The sequence below is a fragment of the Tamandua tetradactyla genome, chromosome 10 (genome assembly GCF_023851605.1).
Source record: "Tamandua tetradactyla isolate mTamTet1 chromosome 10, mTamTet1.pri, whole genome shotgun sequence".
NCBI classification, from domain to species: Eukaryota; Metazoa; Chordata; class Mammalia; order Pilosa; family Myrmecophagidae; genus Tamandua; species Tamandua tetradactyla.
The window spans coordinates 10,085,520-10,104,667 of NC_135336.1; the positions used below are offsets into that span (position 1 = coordinate 10,085,520).

At 34.8% G+C, this 19,148-nt stretch overlaps 1 protein-coding gene across 3 annotated transcripts in view; it reads left to right on the forward strand.

Moving 5' to 3' along the window:
• IL1RAP (interleukin 1 receptor accessory protein) overlaps positions 1–19,148 on the forward strand; it is a 152,196-nt gene that overhangs the window by 121,567 nt on the left and 11,481 nt on the right. For all 3 annotated transcript variants that reach the window (XM_077117878.1, XM_077117879.1, XM_077117877.1), the window contains 4 exons: positions 2,357–2,522; positions 5,000–5,071; positions 6,788–6,914; positions 9,071–9,219. In XM_077117878.1, coding sequence (XP_076973993.1) covers positions 2,357–2,522; positions 5,000–5,071; positions 6,788–6,914; positions 9,071–9,219 — 514 coding nt within the window. The remainder of the gene's footprint in view (positions 1–2,356; positions 2,523–4,999; positions 5,072–6,787; positions 6,915–9,070; positions 9,220–19,148) is intronic.

Genomic DNA, 19,148 nt, shown 5'->3' on the forward strand with positions numbered 1-19,148 from the left:
AGTTCAAAAGTTTCAGGTACTTCCCTCCAGCCACTTCAATGTACCATAAACAAAAAAGGGATATCTATATAATGCATAAGAATAACTTCTAGGAGATACCATGTAATTACGGTGTTGAAATAAAGTGATCATACACATTAAATTAGATAATCACTACCCAAAATGTAAATTTTACACTAAATAAACATCCCTTCTTTTGGTTTCACACAGAGGTTAAAGTTTTAAAATATGAACAATATTGTCCTTTACCTTGTATTCTAGGATTTACCTTAGTCCTATCCAGATCAGCTTCATTCATATTGCTACTCGAAGTCTGATTACTTTTTCAACTCTTTTAACTGTTGCTTTATGGGACAATACTGACTTTCATAACTTCACTGTTGTAACTCACCGTCTCAGTTGTACATACCTGAAGCTTCAGGGAACAACCAGGCTATATTTAAATAGCTCAGTATCTCAGAATTTAGAATTAATAGTTACATCTCCTGAATAGATGTGACTGCTATAAGAACTTGCAATCTAGGACCCTTTACATTAGGCTCCAACCTGATAACCCATGCTCTCAACTTCTCTGGGTTTATATATACCTAGTCCATATGAGTGAAGCATGATAATATTTGCCTTTTTGTTTCTGACATTTCATACAACATACTGTCTTCAAGGTATATTCACCTAGTTGCATGCCTCACAACTTCATTCCTTCTTGCAGCTGCTCTAGAACATAGTAAGTTTGAACTGTCTAATTCACAGGAGTTTAAGAACAGCCATGAGGGCAAATGTATCTTTGGAGTATTTAAGTGAAGGGTGCCATAAATATTAAATGGCATTCTAAAGATAACTTTAAATTAATTTAAACTAAAGGTGACATAAATTAATTACAAGAGTATGGGCTTTTCTGACCTTACACTTTGTAATAATCTAAGGGTGTGGAAATAGTTCGCTGATGTGACAAGTGTCTATAAGACTCATTACAAAACAAGATAAATTATATTCAGAAAACAACTTATGGAACATGTATCAGCTTCCTTATAATATTTTTCTTCATGAAACAAAAATTCAGTGCTTTTCTTAAAAGACATATTTCCTATGACAAAGAATTACAAAATATGCCACTTAGTGTAACTGTCATGTTTCACAACACCTGCTCCAGGAATTGAAGTAAGAACACCTTAAGTATATAAGAATTAAAGTTGAAAGTGTGAATACTTGAAGTTGAAGTGGATGTCAGTCATAAGTTCCCAGAATTTGAAAGATGTAATGGGCCTTAGATATAGCTGAATTCAAACCCCCTCAGTTTACAGTTATTAAATAGCCTTTCCAAAGTCTTACACCAAAGAAGTGGTCCCTTAAATATCTTTATCTAAGAAATTTTAATTTTATTTTTATATAAAAATACCCAGATTATTGGATCACATTAATCCAATCAAATTTTGAAGATATAGGTTAAAAGTATATATTTTTGTAATAGATAGATTATTTACTTTTAAAAGGAAAGCAGTTTTTCCAAAGGTAAATGTTTCCATTTATTTTTGTTGCAGATGTACTGATTTTTTTCTCTAAAAGAAAAAAATTAAACAATATAGCCAACTAGTGAGGCTGAGAGACCCCAAAACACTATTCTAGTTACATTGAATGAGGTCCTTCAATCCCCAAATTTAAAAAAAAATTAACGAAGTTATATGAAAGTATGAATTAGGAACAGATAATAACCTCCAGGATCTTGTGAGCTCGTAGGAAATCCCTCTTTTATTTCTGATTCTGGAGTTTTACAATTTTTAATAATTGTAAAAATGGCAAAACACACACGATGGTAATAATTGTAAAAGGGCAAACACAAAAAAAAGTTTGGAAAAGACTGAAACAGTAATTCAACAGAGTTAACAAGAATGCTTGGATCTGACATCTCAATTGAAGACTGGTTTGTTGGACAGAGCGATCAGATTTCCTGAATTAATCTAATGAGTGAAGAAATGGAGAAAAGTGGAAAGCAATTGTTTTCTGAATAGCAGGGCTTAGGTTGCTCAAGTTTCCTTCATCATTTTGAAACTTTAACCTTGCTTCACCATCAATCTGGGATTCCCAGAATTTGAATACCGGATCCTGAGACTGGAACCCTTTACTGTTGACTCCATGTCTCAGTTCAGAATTTTAAGTTTCCTTTTGCAGAAAACATAGTGACAGTTGTTCTATTCATTCTTTGAAGAAAACTATAAAAGATACTTGACCAAAATAATGTTGTAAAAGATGTGGCATAGATACTTATATGGTCTGTGCAAATTCAGATGTGAGTGCTTATGTGTGTTTTTTTTTAAATGCGTATATTTAAATATTTAACATCTTCTCTTACTTTTTCTAGGGCTGTGACAAAGTACAGGGCTTTAGTAATGTGGTACCTGAAGGCATGAATCTGAGTTTCCTCACTGCCTTGTTTTCAAATAATGGAAATTTCACATGCGTTGTTACATATCCAGAAAATGGGCGGACCTTCCATCTCACCAGGACTCTGACCGTCAGGGTGGTAGGTAAGCATGATTTTTATTAGGTGCACACAACAAAAAAGCCACACTCTTGTATTGGCTTTTAATTGTTTATTACATACAAATATGTAAACTCTGTGGTCAAAAGGGGCTTATCTATTTGTTCACTGCACTGTCCCCAGAGTCTTCACCAAGTACATAGTAAGCATTCAATAACAAGTGGTTGAATGAATGAAGTAAAGGAACATAGACGAGTACCAGAAATATCTAGGTTCAAAATTATATCATTGCCATTTATTAGCAGTATGACTTGGACGAAGGCATCAGTCGCCTTATCTGTGCTATGAGACGAAGCTAATCTAACTTTCAGGAGAGTTGTGAACATGAGAAATAATAGTCAGGTACTGCTTAATGAAGTTCCAGGCAAGCAGTAGAGGCTCAATGAAGGTAGTTAATATTATTGTCAAAATAGTGTTTTACTTGGATTAAGTAAACCATATTTTTTAGTGCACTGAAAATGAAAGTATTTCCTGGCAGTGTTCAGTCATTATTTCCTTTGAAAGAAGAGGGGTGAGAAACCAGGAACTAGAGAGGGTAAGGCTTTTGCAGAGTCCAAAGCTCCTAGCAAACCCAGAAACCAAGAGAACTGGTGTCAGGAGAGGCAGCAGTTAAGAATGAGGCTTAAAACCACTTTGCCCATTCTGTTAAAATGATGGACTGTCAGGGCGAGAATGCACCTCAGAGAACTTTCCCCTGCCCCACTTTTATTGAGGGCCAGGTGTAGAAATCACCCACTTAGAGGTAGTCTGTGAGTTAGCGGAAGTGAGATTAAATCCCAAATTTCTGACTCTTTCAGTTCAGAGATTTCTCACCTAGTTCTGGTACCAGATTCAGAATTATCATAGTACAAAAAAAATTCACATCAAGCAATTTTGTAATCACCTTGTAATCTTGCTTACTTTCTAGTAGGATTGAATAATTATGAATTGGGGAGTAATTAAGAAGAGGAAAAACAAACTATATTTAGAATCTAACATAAACAGACTTTAGACGTCAAATGAACAATCTAGCCTTATATTCATCTTGGCAATTGTTTATAACATACATGTGTGTAACATTAGATATAAACGCACATATACATACATGCACTTAAATGTATCCATTTGGAAATGTTGGGAATAGACGTGCTTGGTGACTTGATTTATAGAGAAATTGACAGGCACAGAATGGGGGAGAAGGAGTTCCTTACCCAAGTTCAAGCAATAGAATTTCATTCAGTAAAGTGGAAAATTGAGTACCAGGAGTGAGTGTTTTATATGCAAACCTGAATTCTCATAATGATCCTATGAGGTGCGCTTATCTTCATTTTAGAGTTAGGGATAATTGGCTTTTCAAGGATTCAGTAAAACCCAGGATCATATCATAAGAATGTGGCCACATCAAGATTAAATCTTTAAAGCCCATACTCTTAAATGCTAGGCTAAAAAGCCCCTTCTGGTATTTTTTATTTCAATTTATGAAGACTGAACGGCATAGAGAGTAACAATCCCATGCTTGACCATTCAGCTTATCACTAACTACATGTCAGATGTGGTGACCTACATGCTGGTGTCAAAATTGTAATTTTGAACTTCCATTTACTTATTCATTCATTTAATACTTACTTAACCAAGTCCCATACTAGATACTGTGGACATGCTAAAGAGAAATCTCTAAATAGAAAAAACTATGAGTTAAGACATGAAAGCATTTAATTGTCATATAGTATGACATATATATATATAAAGTATGAGCTTTGGCAAATGTGATAGTTAGGCTCAGGCATCAGCTTGGCCAGGTGAAGGTGCCTAGTTCTGTTACTGTGGACATGAGCCAATGGCACGTGAACCTCATCTGTCACTGATTACATCTACAGTCGGCTAGGAGGTGTGTCTGTTGCAATGAATGTTTGATTTAATTGGCTGGTGCTTAAATGAGAGAGCTCAACATAGCACAGCCCAAGCAGCTCAGCATACCTCATCTCAGCACTCTCATCTCTGCCCAGTCCTTTGGAGATACAGAAAGGAATCACCCCGGGAAAAGTTGTTGGAACCCAGAGGCCTGGAAAGAAGGCCAGCAGAGATCGCCCTGTGCCTTCCCATGTAAGAAAGAACCTCAGTTGAAAGTTAGCTGCCTTTCCTCTGAAGAACTATACGTTAACTAAGTAAATCCCCTTCTATTAAAAGCCAATCCATCTCTGGCGTGTTGCATTCTGGCAACTAGAAACTAGAACAGAGAGGAAGAGCACTGGTTAAGCATTCTGACCTGAAACATGGAGGTCACCAAGATGTTTTGTTTGTTTGTTTTAAATGAATGAAGTTCTGTAATTGAGTAATGAGATACACCCACTCAAGAAGAATTGACAAACTATGCCAGGAAGTTAGGCAAGACTTTACAGAAGAGCACATTTTTTGAATGAACTATGAGCAATAAAGGCTAATAATTTAACTTCATCTCCCTTTATTCCTTCCTTTCTATCACAGGCTCACCAAAAAATGCAATGCCACCTCAGATCCATTCACCCAATGACTTTGTGGTCTATGAGAAAGAACCAGGTAATTACAGCTATGCCTATGTTGCATCTGAATTTCAGTTAGACTCTCTTAATTACAAAAAATGAAATAAGTTTCTCTGTTATGAGGGGGCAGGGAGTAGAATTTGGAGGCAGGACTATGAATAAAATAGGTAAGGACTGATTGAATTAGTATACACTGATTGATAACTCCACCATCACATGTCTACCATGACTTTCTGGGTCTCCTTTAAGTTTTCATAATTTTTGATTTTAGACACAAATGATTGTAAATCACCAATAAGAGGTTTTTTTTTAATTCTTCTGACTCAAAACAGTTAAGTTGGAAGCCATAGAACACTTTAATGTTTTCTGTATTGCGTCCTTTATAAAATATTCATTCCAAACTCTATTAAAGTTACAACAATGCATTTGTTTAAGCTCTAATAAAGCTTATAGGGGCAACAGTCAGCATAGATGGAGAACACCCCCCCCCCAAATTAACAAAATTTTATCAATAGTGATCTACCTGAAAAAGAACAGAGAACACCCTGAGGTTCTGTCGATCCCAAATGGACATGATTTCCTGGAAATACTAGTGCCTTTTTAAAGTCATCGGTACACTTTTCAAGCTGGCAGAATGAACTCTTATTGATCACCTGAATGTGTTTCAGCTACTCATCACGCTATGGTTACGGAAACATTCCCAAATCATGCCCATTTTAATCTTCCTTGGTGATGTGAAAACAGAAGAGGAAAGTCTTAGGAGAAACATCCATTAGAAAGGAAGATAGAGTATGACCACTTGACATACTTGAACTCAAATTAGGGTGACCATACAATTTGTCATCTAAACCCAGACACTCTTTGAAGTGAAAATAGGGAATATAATAATTAGCCAGGAGAAAAGACATAAATCAGAACTGTCCTGGACAAACTGGATGTATGTTCAGTCTAGGTTAAATCCTGGTCTGACACTATTAACAATTTGACCTAGAAATGTCATTAAACATCTTTAAGCTTCAGTTTTCTCATTTGTAATATGTGACTTAAAAAAAAAATACCTTTAGGATCTTGTTAAGATTAAGCAAGATCATTAATAGTTATAAATATTTCGCACTATGACTTATACAAAGTTCTCATTGATGTGTTACTTCATTACTTCTGTTTTTATTATTATTACTATTACTATTATTTTTGCCTAGAGATCCCCTTATCCTGATGTTCTGTCTCAGAAGGATAGACAGAATTTTCTGTTTGTACATTGTCTATAAATGTGTTGAATGAACCTGATAGCTTTAGCATTTCAAGCCGGGGTCTGTTTTGTCAGTCTGCTCAGTGATGGCGTTGCCACCTCTTCCCTGAGCCAAGGACCAAAGATCTGGAGGACTTTCCCTTAGTCACACTTTGTTGGTGAGGATATAACAAAGGAGAAGGGTAGTCCAAGGAAGGGGAGGGCTAAAAAAAGAGACATTTTCAGAGCCTTTTTGAACAATACTGACATTTTAGAGTATACACAAGTTGTTTTAAAAGGTAGTCGTTCCGGTCATTTCATATAAAGCTGATGGTCTTCTATTGTTTGCTTGCTTTTTGTTTTGGAATGGAGTGTGGAACGTTTTACCTATGATAATCTTCTTGAGAAGATTTTAAATATGTGTAACTTTGATAGCTTCTGATTAGCTGTGATGTAGAATGAGTGTAGCCACATGAAGTTTACAGACGGATAGGTTAACTTCATCTACTCACTTGTGTTTTTTAGGAGAGGAGCTAATCATTCCTTGTAGGGTCTATTTTACTTTCCTAAAGGACTCTCACAATGAGGTTTGGTGGACCATTGATGGAAAGAAGCCTGAAGATGCCTCTGTTGACATAACCATTAATGAAAGGTAGCATGGGGCCAGGGAAGGGGTTGATCTTGTACCTTGTCTACTGCCATCTGATGTGTTCTAGTCAATGAAAATAAAAGTTCTCATTTATTTCTACCATTAACAAATATCAGCAGGATTTTTGTCCTTTTCCATTTTAAGGACCCTTGTGATTACATTGGGCCCACCTGGGTAGTGTAGAATAATCACCCCATTTTATGATCTGTTGATTTTCCCTTCTTACTGCTGAAATCATCACTTTTCTTTGGTAGGTGCATCTCAATGCAGTGTTGCTGAACTTGTCTTTCAAGGGCCATGTGCAGCCTAATGACTATTTCAGAATTGAATTGGAATGTCTTTAGACTGGGAATCTTCATCAAAGTCTGTCCGTAGGGCAGGGCTCCCATCCTCCTCATCATAATAATGAAAGTCAGGTTGCTCCATCTTGTTATTGTAATACATACTTTGGCTACCCAAAACAAAAAAGAAAGAGTTTATATCAAAGTAGATAATAAATGCATACCGTTCTCTTCTCAAAGCAATGGTTGTGCTGCCTCAGTTTCACAGGAAAGAGGCAGAGTTAAGCTTTGGCTAAAGCAATCATTACCTTTAATCAAGTTCTTCTGACCAATAGGAAGCCTCATGAGAATGAGACAAATGAGAGCCTGGATATAGAACTCAGCTCTAATCAGCTTTAAGAGAGGTTGTGTCATCTATCCATCCGTCCAACTACCCTCCACCGCCTCGTTTGAAGAAAGTAGTTCTAAGGGATTTTAAATCTTAATCTTGGACCCAATATACCTGTACTAGTCAGTGTTTCTAGGGAAACAGAACTGAGAGGAGATATAAATATATATATTGTATATATATATATATAATGTAATTATGATTTTTTTCAATAGGAGTTGGCTCATACAACTGTGGGGATGGGCAAATCCAAATTCCGTAGGGCAGTCTGTAAGCTGGGAATTCCATTGAATTCCCTAGCAGAAGCTGGTTGGCTGAAGGGGAGATGAAAATTCTCCCTTCTAACTACTGAGATCATCACTTCTCCTTTTAAGGACTTCAGCTGATTGGATGAGACTTCTGTCGGTGTTGAAGGCCATCTCCTCAGTCAGTTGTAGATACAATCAGCCATAGATGCAGTCAACTTACTGATGACTTAAGTCCATGACATGTCCTCACAGTAACAAGCAGGCCAGTGCTTGCTTGACCAAACAACTCTACACTATAACCTGCGCAAACTGACACATGAATTAACCATCACAGCACCTGATCTCCGGCTCTTGATATATTTATTTTCACAAAATGTATTTGCTCTGTGCAGTTTCCTCTTTTTATATAATAGAATGTAACCATGCAATTTCAGCATTTTGACCAAAATGTTCTACCTATGTTCAGAATCTAAGCTTTGGGAGTGAGTGAAATGCATCAGCTATTGCTGTAGGTTAAGTGTATGATAATAATAGCCTACAATGTTTATTAGGCATTTAAAAAAATTATGTATTAACAGCATTATTCTAATGTATTACATTAGATCCCACCTAATCCTCAGAATTCTTGAGTCAGTTAATACATGTAATGTACTGTATAATCATTGCTACATTGCTCTTTTGATCCTAAAGTAATGGAAAGATTATTTAACTTGTCCAGAGTATGTAGCTAGTAAATGGCAGAGTCTGGACCCAGTCCTAAAAGGGCATGGCTGCAGAAGCTGTTCTCTAAACCAGTATAGCATCCTGCCGTAAAAGTGTGAGGAGGTGCAAGGGTTGTTCAGTGGTAGATTTCTTGCCTACCATTCAGGAGACACATGTTCAATTCCCGGCCCATACACTCTCTCCCCCACCCCCCCCAAAAAGTCAACCAATGGTGCTGCACTAATGGAATATTCACATGGAAAAAGAATGAAATGTGACCCCCACCATACAGCATGCAAAAAAATATGTCTATGAGGAGAGGAGGCATTTTGCTTGGAAATAACATGAGCCCAAGGCTTGGATTTGATCAGTACATTGGGATAATGTGTAACATAGATGCTAAAGAGCAGTAGCGAAATCTAGAGAGTACAGAGGGACCTATGCTTATTGATGTCCCATCTGCCCTCACCTAGGGACCCTGTGGTTGCACAGAATCTTTCAGTCTCCCTAATGCTTTGATTTTCTTTCCTCTATTTCTAGTGTAAGTTATTCTGTGACAGAAGATGAAACCAAAATTCAAATTTTGAGCATCAAGAAAGTTACCCCTGAGGATCTCAAGCGCACCTATGTGTGTCATGCCAGAAATGCCAAAGGCGAAGTCGACAAGGCAGCCACAGTGAAACAGAAAGGTAACAGATGCCCCCAGCAGATGAATCTGCCAGCTCCAAATGTAAGACTGCAGTGAATGAGGACAAGATACTGAGAATGAGAGTGCTCCAGCCAGCCAGCACCTAGCACGACAGCTGACACATAGCAGTGATCCAATGTACAATGAAAAATCTTGAGAGAAAGTTTCCATATGTGTAAAAATACCCAAAATATTGTTTGTGATAGTTTCAATGCCTTTAGTGTCCAAATGTGGCTAAAACCAATCTATTGGAACATGATAATGAGGCCTAATTTTATCCAAATAATGATGAACGTGAAAAATTAAGAAAATAATTCAGAGCTATCAATAAGATAATGAAACCTGTAGAGTCACATATTGTTGGTGAATTGCAAAGACCCTTTAAAAAAAACGTGGAGGGCAGAGTTCAAGAATCATAAAAATGATCATAGCATGTGACCTGATACTTTTGGAATCTTTACTTAACAAGTAATTTAACATAAAGAGAATTATTCACCCATTGATGTTCTTGCCAGCATTATCTATAACAATAAAACTTTATAAATGGCAACCATCTAATTGCATGCAAGTAGTTAAGTAAGGTATAAAATCTTTATTCACAGAAAACTATAAATTTTAAATTATTATTTTAATATTATGTATCAATAGTCAAGCAATTTTGAAACTATTGGCTACAACTGCTAAAACTATTATCATTTAAATATGGTTATAAATGATGTAAAAATGGTTTAATGATTAGGGAAGAATAGTAAACATGGAAAAATAACAACAGGAAATTTATTAAAGTAGTAGAGTTGGGGGTAATTAAAAGCTAATCTCTTTGATGATATTACTATATTTTTCTACAATAAATAAAAATTATAAAAACTTATTGTGTGAGCTGTTGCTCTTGAAAGACAGACTGTGTCTAAAATTCTCTTTGGGCCACACCTAACACGAACCCCAGACAATTAAGTTTTTCAAGAAAGTTTTTTGATGTTCTGAAGATAATGATGACATCACATCTGCAGTCAGGTTATTAAAAATCATCCTGGATTGTTGTATCTCATAGAGCCTATATCATTTATATGAAAAAATGAAAAAAGCAATGATAGTTTATAACTGATACATTTTTAAATGGGACTTAATCATTTTTTAAAGCTGGTGAAAAAACATCGTAATTCATTCATCTTAATGTTTCATTACAATTTAGAAAGTAAAGAGCAAGGTATAAGCGGCTTAAGAAATAGTGGTGGATTATTCTGGGTATTAATTGCTTAGGCTCTTCAGAAGCCAGTATTAAGAGAGAAGACTGAACGCCATAATATAAGGCAGTGTTTCCCAAAGTGAGTTCCTCAGAACATTTCTAAGAATCCTTATTGTACTGTAATGAATTATCTGAACACTGGATCCTATGCCTCCTAACTCTGTGACCTTGGAAAAGCCACTTAATCTCTCTGAGCTTCAATTTTTTCATCTTTAAAATAGGAAAAAGAATACCACTATCCCATAAGAATATTGTAAAAGAGCACTTAGCACTGTTACTGTCATATATGTATACTCAATAAATGTTAGCTATTAATATTTCCATAACATTTTAAAGGTGTTATTTGACAAAGTCTTCTATGGTCAACTAATTATAATCAAAATCTAGGTTAAATAAAATCAGTCAAGTTATTTTAGTTCAGGGTCTTTTAGCATATTTAATATAATAACATTTGCCATGAAGATCTAGAGGGAGTTGAAATAAAGTAGTGATATTTTTCAAATATATTTGACACCAGATTTCCTTCCAGTATGGAATATCTTGTGAGACTCATCTTTGAGGCATGTGTGTTGGAAACAATTACAGGAATGACATAAAGTGTTAATTTCTTGTGAGATAGATAGGATCAAAGCAGTCAATTAAAATAACATTTAATCTAGGAGTGATGGAGAAGTACATCTACCAGAGCTACCTTTCACAAAAGGCCATGCTCTGAGAAGTTTAGTATGGAAAACATCAGGAATGTGAGAAGTGACAAGCAGATCAACCAGCACAGGTCATCTTGAGTGTTGAAAGGTGACTCATAATATGGATGGATCTGTGCCCAATCATTGATACCAGAAGGGTTGTAGGTTTGTTTACATGGCTTCTATGCTAGGCCAGCTGATGTGAAATTTAGAGGTGATACATGTTCACATTTACACATTATATGAAGATTTCTTCTCAGAATTCATTGACCAAATATTCTATGTACTTCATCAAGAATGGTGACGGGAAGAGCTTAGGACCTAGAATAGGAGAATTTCCCTGGGATAGGTCTGTTGAACAGCACAGTTTCATCTAGTTAGTTGAAGCAAAGCATTAAAGAAGAGGCAGCCAATGTAAACATGTTACACATGTGGTTTTATAATAGGAGCATGGTGGTGACTAAGGCAAAGTACAAGTTTAACTTTATGAGAAACTATCAGATTTGTTTCCAAACGTGTTGCACAATTTTATGCTTCCACAAGCAGCATATGTGAATTCCAGGTGCTCTTCATCCTCAACAACTCCTGGAGTTGTCAGACTTTTTAATTTTACTCACACTAGCAGATGGTATCACTTTTTTTTTTTTTTTTTTTGGTATGCTGTATGGCGGGGTCACATTTCATTATTTTTCCGTATGGGTATCTCCTTATTGCAGCACCATTTGTTGAATTTTTTGTTTGTCTTGTTTGTTGGGAAGTGCATGGACCAGGAATTGAACCCGGGTCTCCCGCATGGCAGGCAAGAATTCTACCACTGAGCTACCCTTGCACCCCCTCACATTTATTTTTAATTTGTATTTCTCAGATGTGGAACTCTTTTTTTATTGGCTTATTGACCATTAAGTAATATTTCTTCTTTTGATAAGGCAGCCATTAAATCTTCAGCCCATTTTTAATTGGAATGTTTATTTTTTAATCACTTTGTTGAAGTGTGTGTGTGTGTGTGTGTGTGTGTGTGTGTGTGTGTGTATACTATATGTGTATGCTTTGTCAGATATGCTTGTAAATATTTTCACCCAGTTTGTGGCTTCCCAGTTCATTTTCTTAACAATGCCTTTTGATAGCAAAACTTTTAAAATTTTAATGAAATCCATTTTATCAATTTCTTCTAATTATGGTTAGTGCTTTCTAAATCTTGTATTGGCAATCTTTGCCTACACTGAGGTTGTTAAGATATTCTCCTTTGTTTTGTTTTAGAACATGTATAGATTTTTCTTTTATCTTTTGGCATACAATCCATTTCAGATTTTTTTGTGTGTGTGGTGTGATGTGTGGGTTAAAATTTAGTGTGTTTTTTTTCTATGAAGAAAAAAATGCCATGTCCTAGTGTCATATTGAAACATCTTTTTTTATTGAAAATTTTTTAAAACATAGCCAAAAGTCAGATGACTCTATGAGTGTGAGTCTATTTCTAGATTCTCTGTTCTGTTCCATTAATTTGTCCCTCGTTAGGTCAATATCACATTGCCTTAGCATGGCTTTAAAGTAAGTTTTGAAATCAGGCAGTATATATCCTCCTACTTGTTTTTCATTTCCAAGGTTGATTTGACTATTTTAGATTTCTCTATGTTTTTGCATATGAATTTTAGTATCAGCTTGTCAGTTCCTGCATAAAAGCTTGCTTTGATTTTTGTGGGGTTAGTATGAAATTTCCAGGTCAATTTAGAGAGAATTGGCATCTTAACAATATTTATTCTTCTAATCCATGAATATACTATATCTCTATTTAGGCCTTCATTAATTTTTCTCAGCAATGTATTTTTTAGACTTGAGTATAGAGGTCTTGTATATATAAATATATATTATTAAAGTTATCCCTAAATAATTTGTGGTTTTATTCTGTTTTTTTTGTTTTATTCTATTATAATGATACTTTTTAAAATTTAGTTTCCTAATTGTTCATCACTAAAATATAGAAAAATAATCTATTGATTTTTATATCTTTGACCTACCTAAATCAATTTAAATAGTAGAGTTTCTCTCTCTCTCCCTCTTTTTTGAGGTTCCCCCTTCCATTCTAATTTTTATACCTTTTGTTTTAGTTTTCTGGGCTGTGAAAGCAAATAACATGAAATGAGTTGGCTTAAACAATGGAAATTTGTTAGCTTCTGGTTTTGAGGCTTAAAGAAAGTTGTATTAAATGTGTCGTCAAAGCAGTGCTTTCTCCCCAAAGACTGGTGTTCTGCGGTGGCTGCCGGCAATCCTTGTCTCATCTGTCACATGGCCAAGCACGTGGCAGCGTCTCCTGGTCTCTTTCCCTTTTCTTCTAGGTCCCGTTGTTGTCCAGCTCATGCTTCCTGCGGCTTTTTCTGTCTGAATTTCACTCAGCTTAAAAATGGCCCCAATGATAGGATTCAGACCCCTTCTGATTGAGCTGGTCCATAGCTTCTCAACCGAAGTAATCTCATCAAAATTCCTGCTTTCAATGGCTCCATACTCCCAAGAATGGTTAAAATTTAAGAGCCTGGTTTTGGGGGGGATATGTACAGCTTCAAACCACCACACCTTTGGTTTCTTTTTATTGCCTGTTTTACTGCCTTGAACCATCAGTATAATGATCAGTAGAAATTATGAGAGCAGCCGTTCTTCCATCCTCAATCCAGTCTTTTCATGGCTGTCTTTTATCTGGGTGAGGGATTAACCTTCTGTTAGTAGTTTGCTGAGAGTTTTTTATAATGAGTGTGTTGAATTTTGTCAAATTTTTCTTCCACCAACAGGAAGAGGAGACAATCATGGTTTTTCTCTTTCGTTCTTGCTAATGTGATGATTTGGGTCATACTACAATGATTTCTTCTTATATCCATTTTGGGAATTTGTCTTTAAAGGAATGATTCCATTTCATCTAAGTTTTCACATTATTGGCATACAATTTTTTATTTCCTTATTATCCTTAATTGCTGGCAGGATTTGTCATTCCTAGTAGTGGTAATTTGTGTTTTCACTCCTTTTTTCTTGGTCATTCATGCCAGAGGTTTATGAATTTTACTAAGTCTTTTCAAGTAACAATCATGTTTGCATTGATTTTTCTTTATTATTTATCCATTTTATATTTCATTGATTTTGATTTTTACTTTTTTTCTTATTTTTTTGTTTTGCATTTAATTTGCTCTTCTTTTTCTATCATCTTAAGGTGAAAGCTCAGATAATTGATTTTAAATAATCTCTTTTCTAATATGTTCGTTAATGCCTAGATATTTCCCTGTAAACACTACTTTAGCTGAATCTAACCAATTTTGAAATGTAAAATTTTTTTTAGCAGCCAGTTCAAAATATTTTCTAATTTTCCTTCTAATATCTTTTTTGACCCATCGGTTACATACAACCATGTGGCTTAATTTGCACATATTTGGGGATTTTCCATATAACTTTCTTTCCCATTATATTACATATGAAAATTTGCTTGTATTCAAGACTTTTTCTTGTGTTTCGCTCTTAAGAAAGTAATTTGTAATATTTCACTTTGGCTTTTAAATTTAGGTCATTAAAAAATTACCAATTGTGGTAAAAATCTACCTCTGATTTACAATTGCCTGGAAAAACATTGTCTGACACAGCGGGAGAAATGTGGGTTTTGGTACCAGACAGACCTGCGTTCAAATTCTTGCTTCTGAACAAAATGGGCATGTGAGGACTGAGGGAATGAGTGATAAGTACTTAGCACAGCACTGCATTATTGATTTTTAATTTCATTCTGTTGTGGCCAAAGAACATACCTGTATGATTTCATTCTTTTTAAACTTATTGATGCTTTTTAAAAAAAAGTCCCAGCTCCTTGCATATCATTTGAATAGTTCACATGCACTTGAAAGGATTTGTGCCCTGCAGTTCAGATGTATTCCATAAATGTTAAGTAAGTCATCTTATCAGTGTTGTTCAAGTCTTCTTTAGTTTTACTGATTTTTTTCCCTACTATGTCTTTCAATTATTGAGAAAGTGAGGTGTTGAAATACTTACATATAATTGTGGATTTTTTAAATCTCTCTTTGGTTCTGCCAGTTTTTGCTTTATGTATTTTGGAACTGTTGTTATTAGGTGCATACAATTTAGGATTATTATGCCTGATAATGAATTGGTTCTTTTATAATTATGAAATGTCTTTTATCTGCTGATAATACTTTGTGTCTGATAATTTTACCATTCCAGTTTTCTTATAATTAGTGTTTATGTGATATATCTTTTTTCATTCTTTTACTTTTATCTGTCAGTGTCTTAATATTTAATGTATACCTCTTATATTTGATAGACTGCATATTATAAAGTTTTGAGTTTGTACTCAGTCTGACAGTGTGTCTTTTAATTGGATTGATTAATCCATTTATCTTTAATGTAATTATTAATACTGTTGGCTTTAAGTCTTATCTTGCTATTTGTTATTTATTTGTTTCATCTATTCTTTACTTCCCTTCTGCTTTCTTTTTTAAGATTAATTGATCTATTCCATTTTGTAACCTCTATTGACTTTGGCTCTATCTCTGTGTTCTTTTTTCATTTACTTCTGTAGGATTTACAGTGTGTATCTTGAACTTAGGATAGCTTATCTTGAATAATACCTTTCACATATTTTATGAGAACCTTATGACATATTTCCATTTTTTTCCTATTGTTCTTTGTGCTATTTTAAATACATTTTAATTTTGCTTCTAAGTGCTATATATATTATTATTTTTGTTTTAAGTAATCTACTACCTCTTAATGAAATTAAGAACTGAGAAAAATATTTTAAAATATTTATGCACATAGTTTTCATTTCTTGCATTATTTATTTCTTATATCATTTAATTATAGTTTGAGGAAATAGTTATTTCTGTTGGTGCAGGTCAGCTGATGACAAATTCTCTTAGCTTTTTTAAACTTTGAAAATGTCTTATTTCACCTTGATTTTAACCTTTTAACACTTTATCAAGCAAGTTTTCAAGTATATGGAAAAGTTAGAAGATGTATTCCCCACATAGATGTTACCATTAATATTTTCTATCTTTTTTATCACATACCTATTCATCTTTTCATGTCTCTCTTCATCCATCAATTCATCTTATTTTTGTTACCTTTCAAAGTAATTGTAGAAATTGGTAATCTCCTAAATATTCAAACATCTTATCATCAATTAGATAATATTTACTGACTGTTCTTTGTTTTTTTAAGGTAACATTTACATAGAGTGATAAATTGCACAACTCTTGCATGTGCCATTTGGTAATTTTTGAGAAATGCATATATCTGTATAAGCTAAATTGTTAAGATATGGAATAATACTGTCGCTATAGAGAGCAACCTCATAGCCGTTTTTAGTCAATACCTAACTCCACCATCTCCTCATTCTGAGCCAACCTCTGCTCTAATATTTCTTTGCACTATGGGTTATTTTTCCTCTTGTAGAGCTTGATATCCATGGACTCTTACAGAATCTCTTCTTGTGTAAAGCTCCTGTCTTTCACTCAGCACATGGTTTTTTTTTTTTTTTTTTTTTTTGTATGCTATGTGGTTGGGGTCACATTTCATTATTTTTCCATGTGAGTATCCCATTATTGCAGCACCATTTATTGAATTTTGGGGGGAGGGTGTGGTGGGGAGCAAGCGCTCAGGCCGGGAATTGAACCCAGGTCTCCCATATGGTGGATGATAATTCTACCACTGACCCACCCTTGTATCCCTTCAGCACATGTTCTTGATCTTCACTCATGCTGTTGTACCTGTCAGTGGTTTGCTCCTTTCAGAGTCAAGTAAGATTTTATTTAAAAGAATATATTGCAGTTTGTTTATTCATTATTCTGTTAGAGACATTTGGGCTATTTCTCATTTTTTGGCTCTTATAAATAGATGTGACTGTGGACATTTGGACTTTTGATTTTACTTCTTATGGTGAGTACCTATGAATGGAACTGCTGGCTTAGTTTTATCAGAAACTTCCAAGTCTTTTCCACTTTCATCAACAGTGTGTGAGAACTCCACTTGCTCTGCAATTCTCCAACATTTATTGTTGTCAGTCTTTTTAGTTTCAGCCAGTTTGGTGTGTGGTGGTGCCTCATTATAGTTTTATTTTTAATTTCAATGACAAGAGACTGAATGCATGTTCATGTCCTCAGTTCTTTGGCTACTTGTATGTATTTTGTATGCCTTCTTTTGTGATGCATATGTTCACAATTTTCATTTTACAGCAGGGTTATTTGTCTTTTTCTTTTTGAGTCTCAGTAGTTCTTCATCTTGGATACCAGTCCTTTTTCAGATACATGTTTTGAAATACTCTCTCCCAATCTGTGGTATGCCCATTCATTTTGTAATGAATGTTTTGATAATCAGAGGTTCTTAATTTTGATAGGGTATAAGTTATTTAATTTTCTTTAACTGTTATTGTTACCTGTGAAAATATTCTCCTGTGTTTTTCTCTAAAATATTTACCACGTCTTTTCATAAAAGAGTTATGGTTTCATTTATGTAGTTTAGGTCTATGATTCCTCCCCAATTGTTACCCTTATGGTATAGTGTAAGGTAGGGAGCAAAGTTGTTTTATTTTTCTTAATTCTTATCTATATCCAGATGTTCCAACACAATTCATTGGAAAGATTATCATTTTGACATGTATTACTATAGTCCCTATATTTAATTCTAGATTGGCAGTGTTTTTTTCTTTCAGGCCTTTAAAGATTTTAATCCTTTGTCTTCTGGCTATTATTATTTCTAATGAGAATACAACAGTTGTCATTGCTCCCTTTTTATGTATGGTGTTTGTTTTTCTTCGTCAGATTAGAAAATTGTTTCTTCATTGGTTTTCATCAATTAAATTGTGATATCTTTTGGTGAAGTTTTATTTGTAAGTATGTATTTTGTTTTTAGTTCGCTCACCTGCTTGGGTCCATGAGTTTATAGGTTTCATTTAATTGGGAGAATTTTCAGCGATTTTTTTATTCAACTATGTTTTGCTGCCTCCACACACTCCCTTTTCTTCTAGTATTCCAGACTACTTTGTGTTGGTTCGCAGGTTATTGAAGTTGTGATAATTTTCATTTCTTTCCTTTCCCCTCTATTTCAATTTGGATAGTTTCTAGTGCCCACCGATATTTCCTAACAAAATGTCTAATCTGCAATCTATCTAATGAATTGTTTTAAATTTCCGAATTGCATTTTTCAGTTTTTAACTTCCATATTTTCTGTGTAAATGTCTCCGTTGAGATCACCTATTCATTCTTCATAATGTCCATGGATTTTTTTTTGATTCAATGAACATATTTATAGTAGCTGTTTTAAAGTGCTGATCTGCTAATGCCATCATTTTTGCCAATTCTTGGTCTGTTCCTGTTGGTTGATTTTTCTTCTGATTGTAGTCCTATTTTGAGGGGTTTTTTTAGTTGTATGTTGGACTGTCTTTGGGTCTCCCTTTCTGTGCCACAATGCAGAAGTGCCTTCAGGCAAAAAGCTGGGGAAAGCGTGAGACCTACCTTGTTTTTTTCTTTCTCTCACAGATCATGGTTCTGTTTGTTATTTCCAGTGTTAGGGAGGGAAGATAGTCTGGTATCAGTTGCTGCTCTAAGGCCAGAAGCTGAATTCCAAAATCATTTTTAAAGCACTATGATAGCCAAACAGATCAAATCTAGAGGTCCATTCTGAGATTGGTCTCTGGTTTACAGTCATTTAAATAAAGTATTTTCTTTGTTGTTATTCAGAAAATTGATAATTGCCACAGTCCCAAAATTAGCAAAAAGTTCCAGTAGTTAACAAAGAATGGCCAGGAGATCTGTAGCAAGGAATCTTTGGAAGTCCAAGCATTTGAAATTTGGCTGGGAGACTCACTGGATCACATACTATAACAATGAAGGTGAGGAGAATAACTTATGTTTCTAAGGAGAACCATGATACAGACCAAGAACTCAGAACAATAGAACAGGCTGAAGCTGAGATGTTGAACTGGTTTAACTAAGGGTGTTTGGAAACTAGGACTTTTGA